This window comes from Cyprinus carpio, chromosome B1, assembly GCF_018340385.1.
Source record: "Cyprinus carpio isolate SPL01 chromosome B1, ASM1834038v1, whole genome shotgun sequence".
Taxonomy (NCBI): Eukaryota; Metazoa; Chordata; class Actinopteri; order Cypriniformes; family Cyprinidae; genus Cyprinus; species Cyprinus carpio.
Genome location: NC_056597.1, coordinates 32,566,187 through 32,574,678, shown reverse-complemented (window position 1 = coordinate 32,574,678; position 8,492 = coordinate 32,566,187). Strand labels below are relative to the sequence as shown.

Here is an 8,492-nt window from a genome sequence, read left to right as displayed (position 1 = left end):
TGAAAGGGTCCTGTTCACTCATGATCTCTTTACGGTATTTTACCAGGAAAGACTGTATGAGTGAAAGAGGCTAAACTCTTCCTCTGTATGCGGTGCGTTTGGGTTGCTTAATTAACGTTCATCTGGGAAAACTCACTTGATTTGTAACGTAAATCATTTAAACCTTTGCCAACACAGGAGAATACATCAACATATTTCTAAATATGCAATTTATTGTACATCTCGATTTCAAAATAAAAGTTTCTGACTTTCCATGTGGCCAAATATTAAAATTAATTCGATTTAAACGTTGTTGAATCACACGAAACATCGCCAGGCCCTCTGCAGGTATTTGTTATAATATAGGCATATTATATTGTCAAGTCATCTTTATTTATATAGCGCTTTAAACAAAACAGATTGTGTCAAAGCAACTGAACAACATTAATTAGGAAAACAGTGTGTCAATAATGCAAAATGACAGTTAAAGGCAGTTCATCATTGAATTCAGTGATGTCATCATGCAGCTCAGTTCAGTTTAAATAGTATCTGTGCAATAATTTGCAATCAAGTCAACGATATCGCTGTAAATGAAGTGTATTTAACATATTGTGTATTTAACAGTGCTGTTCAATAAAACCATGTACAGTAGGTGGCCAACCAGAGTGTGCGTCTGCAAAGTGCACCTGCAGCTTTTGACCACTGAGTGGCGCTTTAACCACAAGTTATCAAACAAACACATCAGCTTTGCCTCGCTGGTGTTACATTTGACGGCTGCACTCAGAGAAAATGAAAAAAGAAACACTGTAGTTAAATTATTGAATATTCACAGATGAAACTTTAGTAGCCTCCTTAAGTTATGTTTGTTTCTTAGAACGAATAAAACTGAATAAAACACCCACATACTTTGTTATTCCTTACCTGTCATTTATTTTGACAGATAACTACTTGGGGAAAAGATATCTTTCTGTACAGTGATTAAAAAAAATGTTGCCTGTTTTATAAATTATTTCCATTATTTTAGTAAAACGTGAGGCACTGAATAATTTCGCTCCCATTATTTAGACCAAACTAAAACAAGAAAGGAATAAATTAAACATGGCCACGACTTAGCTAAATCATTGAAACCCTAAAGAATGGACGGATTAATAAATCGTCCTCACGTTTACAGTTCTCTCGTTATAATCAAGGTGCACACAATGTAAAAAAGAGCTTCATTAATTGACAACTTCAGTGATTTTAAAGGGAGCCTTCTTTACTTGCTTTCATATAATTTGAGTAAAAAATAAATAAAAAAAAGGTGTGTATCATATTCCTTAAAATATCAGTGCAAGATTTCCGCGGCGCATGAGTGTGACACACAGCATTATTTTATCTTCATTACAAATCTTGATTTATTTTTATTGCGGATCCCATACTGTAACCTAAAAGAAATGTGTTGTTTTATTATTCATAGTCAAGTGTTTCTGCGGAAAATTATTGCTGCGCATGCATGACAGGGAGGCGCCCTCGTGAACTTTTTTTTTTTTTTTTTTTTCTTTTTTCTTGATAATGAAAGAACTTAAAACTGGGGTACCTTACATACATGAGAAATATATCTACAGAAATCTTGAAATGTCTTCTTTTAAACAAACCAATTCAAAACGAAATCAAGTACTCCCTGATTATGTGCATCCTGTGGAGATGAGAGCCAGCACTGTGAATTTCATCTTGTAGCTGACAAGAAAACATTAGTTTATTAATAAATAATTAAAATGTCTCCTTTTTCACAATTATCAGGCTACTTCTGCCTGTGCTTTGGGCCAAACTTGATGCGTGTGCTTGAGCGCAGAATATATTAAGGCTCATTATTGATTAGACTGTGTTAATTTAATATAAACGTGCGATTAGTTGAATAATGAAAGACTACTAGTAACTAGAAAAATCTTACGTGGGGACAGACCTATTAAACTCCCTCTAGACATCTGTTAAAGCTTTTAAAGCATTTTATACGTGTTTGCATAAATTCTTCTTTCAGAACGGTCCGTAACAGAGAGATGCCTTAACACTGATTTTTCCTCTGAAACACAAAAACGAAAAGTGAAATAAAATTTATATTTTATGTTTTGAGAATGGCCAACCCTTCTCCATTCTGCAGATATTGTTGCTTCTGGTTTGTGGATTGTAAATCACAGAAAGTCTACAGAATGTTGTCTTCCAAAAACTCGGGTCTTTTTTGTCAAGTCCTTAATGCACATGTATTTCTTAAATATAAAATAGCCTATAAAACACGTTCATAGACGGATACTTTTCTGATGTCTGGACTCTGTTTGGGATTTAGAAAAACACAAAGAGATGATTCAATATATTGGTAATGAATACATTCTGGGAGAATTGATATTTCAGGTTTTGACTGCGAATGGCACGTCAGTAATGCTGGAATTGCAGTGTTAACCCTCTGGGGTTTGGGGGCCTGGAGAAGTTTTGACATGCCCTGACTTTTGTGCTTTTTTCAGTTGCTTATAAACATACATGGCTAAAGTCTAATAACACTGTAATCAATACAAACTGGGCTACAATAATATGTAAATAGCATGTATGTACATGATTGTGTTTTTGAGAAAACAACGTTTATGCGTGGTTAGTGAAAAACTACAATTTTGAAGTCACTGAAATAAGGTCATAAAACACATACAGAGCATTTGTTCACAAGACTGTCAAACCTGGAGCTTGTAGCCTAGATTTTTTGCTTCAAAATGATGTGAAAAACATCTTGTTTACTCGCTCACAGAAAACAATAGATTGATTTAAATTTTCTAAGCCACTTTTTGTTTCAAAAGGGCATATGCGAGTAGGTGTCAACTATCATGAATATTATGTGATTCACACCTGAGAAGACAAAGACCCGCATAATGAGCTGCATAATGAGCCTTTCAGCCAGGTGTGTGACCGAGAGGGAAGAGTTACAAGAAAGAATGTGAGGACAAAATAAATGTACATATTTTTATGTTTGTAGTTTATTTAGAATATATTTAATTATCCCCCAAAATAACTTGAGATTCACTTGTGAGTGCAGTTAAACAGTTTGTTAGGAACAATCAAAGCTGAATTTTTAGCATCGATACTCCAGTCACACGAACCTTCAGAAATCATTCTAATATTCTGATTTGCTACTCAAAAAAAAAAAACCATTTATTATTAATTTAATTTTTTTTTTTTTGATTAATTGAAAGAAGAACAAACAAGAATTAAAAATATATAATTCTAATGGATAAATATAATTGCATTATATAATATAGGCTTAGCTATAAACAAAAACTAATAATAATAATTTAAAGCGAAACAAGGTAAGGTTGGGCTTACCTCTTAGATTTGGGACTGATCCAAACGTTTCCATATTCGTGATGTTATTAAACTATTATTCATTAAGTAAAATAGGCTTTGTAGTTCACGCGTGTTTCAGTATCGACAGAAAAAATCATAATGAGCAAAAAATATGCCAAAGTGGACCGCTGCTCGCGCCGAATGGCTCGGTGAACGGCTGCGCTGATTCTAATGAATGTGTGCGAGAGGCACCAGCGCGATCAAACAGCTGAAACAGATAATACTCCATTTTTGGTCACACAGTAAAGGCATAATTCAAAAAGTCAAGAATAATAGCAGAGTTAATAATAATTATTTCTAAATGCTGGACCGTTCTCATTTCACTCTGCATATTTATTTATTTAAGATATAGAACGAACTGAAATGAAAACATTTACCCTTTAATCTGTGTGTGTGTGTATATTATATATATATATATTAGTGGTGGGCCGTTATCGGCGTTAACGTGCTGCGTTAAAAAAATATCGCCGTTAATCTATTCTCAAAGTTGGTTGGGAGCTGGGTCTATACTACACAAGCTATGATGACTTTCACCGTGATAGTTAAGCGCGGATCATGTATACCTAGACGAATTGCACTGTAGCGGGCGAGAACGAGTCTTCGAACCTGTGTGTATGCCTACTGTGAAATTACCAAGCTTCCCAAAAAAAACCTCGACAAGACTCACGCCTTTTTGTTTGATTGTCGCTGTTTGAAGTGTGTTTGTTTTGTTGTGTGTGTGTGTGTGTTGATTGTGCTTTAAGGAATGATTGTTTTGCAGTCCGCTACTGATCCGCGGCTGTTTAGTCCACAAACACAACATTTGTTCATTATTCTATATTTCAAACCATGTTAAAAAATAAAATAAAATTGTGCCTCTTATCACAGAACAGTAATAGTCTTTCATAATCATAGACATTAGTTTAAACTTAATAAATATAAACAACATATTATTCATGCATTTGACTTCTAGGTTTGTATAATAAGCTGCCTCAAGCAAGCGGCAAAACATTTAAACACAACAATTAGCCTAGTTTTCTTGTTGGGATATCGCAAATATTTAAAATTAAGGCACCGCTGACAGAAACAGTCGACTCTTGTGCCTTTTGCATTTAAATCTTTATTACAAGCAATCGCACGGTTCATGAACTTTGTTTTTCTGCTTCCATAGAAGTGCATAGGCCTATATCATGTTGCCTCGTTTATCTAAAGGTCCTCTTTTTCTTGTTTTAAACCTAGCCAAAAACCCATGTGTTGCGTGTGAAAAACAGTACGCTTTAATTAGTATACATTTATTGTGAAATTACTGCATCTCCGTGTCAATCCATGTTAATTTTAACCACGAACAATGCGCTGTCATTTTAATTCAGCGCCTGCAGCACAGCAAAAATAGACTCGGTACTGCTGCAGACGCACCGCTCCAGGAACGCACTGACGGACCACAACCGCTGGAATCCGTTAACATGGGTGCGTAAAAAAATACGCACTGCAGACGGAGTATGTGTGAAACAGGCGTAAGGTCGTTTGCAACTTGTGCAATGCGTAATTAGTTTACTGTAGGAGTTCTTCCAGTCTCAAGTAGCACCTAAATGCAAAGCATCCCTTCGCTAATGCAGAAGATGCCGGGCCAAGCAATGTAGCGCAGGGGATGAGTCGTCGTCAAACTACTATGTTTGAGTGCAGCACAGCTCTATCAGTACTAACAAGTACTTCTTACTGAACATAATTTGAATGCCTTCGGCAGAATTCAAATGAGCCATTTTAATCTAGATTAATTCCAAGATTACAGTGAGATTAATCTAAATTAAAAAAACTAATCTATGCCCACCACTAATATAATATATATATATATATATATATATATATATATATATTTATATAATGACTGTTTAATAACAATAGCAAGCAGTAAGACCCTTTGTGTAAAGGTCTTTCTTTTAATTTTTGATGCGTAGAGTGTAGCCTAAGACTATCCCACGCTTTGAAATTAACTCACTGTAAATTTTCTAATGGTTTTTAAGTATGTGACAATGTTATGTTATAATGTTATTTTTGTTTTACTTTGTCGTTTCATCTCCGTTTACAAACCAAAATTTTACAATTACAGTCAGTTTGCAGCCCGTGCCTTTGCTGGCGCTAGTTTCGCAAATAACATTAACACACGGCTGACTTGCAGTTAACGCTGCGGCCCTGCGCCGGCGGTACACGCGGCAGTATTACCCATTTTGGTTGTCCACCTACTGTACTTGGTTTTGATACTTTATTTGAGGCCAATTATTATTGCCTCATCGTTAATTTATATATAAATGTAGTCATATTAAAGCCTGTTTTTCCACTTAGTTCTATTTGTTTTACTAAAAAATATCAGATTACGCACTTGTCAAAATAATCAGATTACTTGATAAGCAAAATAATCATTAGTTAAGCACTAGATTAGTTAAAACATTTCAAAATACAACTGCATTGTTTTACTTTTTGTGATTAAAAGACAAATATTTTGTCATTTAAAAATTTCTAAAAGTAATAAAACATTATCGTTCTAGTGAACCAAGTATCTGTATTTTGTCTCAGCTTGTGAACTAAGTGTATTGTCACACCCCTAGAGTCTATGAGCGAGATAAAGCTCATCATTTTCCAAGTGCATGACATAGCTTTCATTCTTCAGGTCAATATATTCATGAAAAGAAAATCAGTTTGAATAAGGAAAGCGATAACTTTGCCATAGTATCCTTTCAAATGTTAAAGTTGCCAAAGTTCTTGGACCATTTTAATGTTTTTGTTGTTGTTTTGTTAATTGAACTGTTTTTTTTTTTTAACTAAACTGTAATTTCCTATTTTATATTCATTTCCTAGTATTTAATTTACCATTATTTCTTTTGAACAAAACAGTTTCAGAAATGCCATGTTTTAGATTGTAGGTCATCTTGAAACCTGTCAAGGACAAAGCTAACCAGCAAAACTTGATATCAAAAGCATCCTAAATGTTACATGTGTTTGCACCTTATTGTAGTGAGTAACCTTTCTTGGTATTGCTGTTTCAAATATCCCTCCATAATCTGTAGTCTGAGTCTGTCAAGGGCTAATGGCAGATACTTACTAATTAGTTTAAAGGAAAATCATTTTCTTTTTTTGTTTGCCAAATAACCCTGAAAATCATTTTCTTACCCTCAAGCCCCAGAAAAAAGTTCAGGCTCAGTACTTTTTTTTTTTTTTTTTGACCCCTGACACTCTCTCTCACACACACACACACACACACACACACTCAGCTGTAACGGTCTGTTCTGTGCATCTGCAGCAGGGTCCCAGTGTGGCGGAGATGATGCTTTCTCTGGGAGAACAGGAGGTGTGTGTTCGTCTTCAGAAAGCTCTGGAACAAACTGGAACGACTTGATCTCTTTAATAAAGGGGATGTAAATACTGATCTGTGGTTCGTGGTTTAATCAGAACATCTGCTGTTTTAAAGGAGCGAGATGACAAAAGCTTTCCATCTTTGTTGAGGCTAATACTTTAAAAGAAACATGTAACTCGTAAAGAAAAGACATCCCATAATAAGAAATGTACTATGTATTTATCTGTAATACTTCATTAAACTGAAATAATAAAGTCTGCTTGCTAATGTATTACATTTTTATTTCAGAGTCTGTTCAAAGATCTGTTCCTCTGGCATAGTGGTAGAGCATTGCGTTAGCAGCGCAAAAGGTTGTGGGTTCAATTCCCAGGGGACACACATACTGGTAAAAAAATTAAAATAAAAATGTATAGCCTGAATGCACTGTAAGTCGCTTTGGATAAAAGCATCTGCTAAATGTATAAATGTAAGTCAAGTCACTCTTACACACACACAAACACACACACACACGCACACACACACACGCCCGGTGAGCGAGAACAAAGTCAATAGTTGTGGAACTCGGCTGTCAAGGCTATTTTATTCATTTAAACCTCAGATGAACTAATAGTAGTTAGACTGCGTATACTTGTCCTTACAAGTACAATTTTAAGCTGTACTATGTGTGTCCCATTTAAAAATTGCTCTTGAGAACTGTTAGAGGAAATGTACGCCCCTGTGCGTGCTATATACACCATGCTGCCATTTCCTGTGACACACTGACGGCAAACACTATGAAGATTGTCTGGTGTGTTCGAGTTCCCTTTTCCATGAGGATCAACATTCTTGGCTCTGCATGACTGATAGCTCTCAGCACATTATATAGAAGGGAAATGTCCATATGCAGGCACAGTATATGAATCACATCACAAACATCTCTGTGAGTGTCCTGTGATACAGAAGCACAGATTTAATCACGATATCCTGAAAGATATGGAACTGTTTAATAAAACTACATGCATGTTGCGGAAGAACATTGTTGAGGCTGTGCTGCGGCTCTGCGCTAATGAATGTGGTTCACAGTGACAATTTACACCTGAAAATCTAAAATCTAAAAACCATACGTCTTATCCGTAAGTCTTAAGCCCCGTTCACGCTACGAAGCCACACGACCCCATTCATTTAAATTGAGATCTGGCTATTTCCGGTGACAAGTGCGACAGCGGCTGTTGGCGACCGGATGGGGCGTGTCCAGCGACGCGACAAAGTTCAGAATCCTTCAACTTTATGCAAATGAAGAGCGACTTTCGGGAGTGACAGCCAATAGGAAAGAAGACGGCAGCTCATGTGATCGTTCTCCTCTCAGTCGTAGATAAACATAGGCCTACGCAATGGAAAAAGTATGCTTCTCATTCATTTTTATTTGTATTTACGAATTTAATTCATATTTATATTATATTTAGTCTTTTGCCTCCAAAATGTTTGTATAAGAAACCCGATTGGCTGTCAAGGCTAGCAGTATTGAGAAGGCCCTCATCGTCAGCCCCTGTGAGCAATTAGAAACATCTGTGTATTTATTTATTTTAATTAACAACGTTACAAAAGTTTACAACTTGTCACCTCTGAGTGGTTGTCAACCACATTCCTGGAGGACCCCCAACAAACTATATTAAAAAATATAGTTGCCAAATGCATAGACTTTCTAGGATTAATATGATGCTAGTATAGCAACTGTTTAGGACAGTGTTTCACGAAGTCGCATTTTAATTGTTACTCTGACACAAAGCGGCACCGAGTAAGCTATGATGAAATATTTTTCATATTCAATAGAGGGCTAGATGAT

At 35.8% G+C, this 8,492-nt stretch overlaps 1 protein-coding gene across 3 annotated transcripts in view; it reads left to right on the top strand.

Annotated features, from left to right (window-relative positions):
• The window catches only part of ears2 (glutamyl-tRNA synthetase 2, mitochondrial), an 11,059-nt gene extending 4,118 nt beyond the window's left edge, over nt 1-6,941 (top strand). For 2 of the 3 annotated variants that reach the window (XM_042717202.1, XM_042717201.1), the window contains one exon: nt 6,617-6,941. In XM_042717202.1, the coding sequence (XP_042573136.1) occupies nt 6,617-6,712 (96 nt within the window). In that variant the 3' untranslated portion in view covers nt 6,713-6,941. The remainder of the gene's footprint in view (nt 1-6,616) is intronic. The other variant, XM_042717203.1, reaches the window with a different exon arrangement.
• Nucleotides 6,942-8,492: the final 1,551 nt, after the last annotated feature.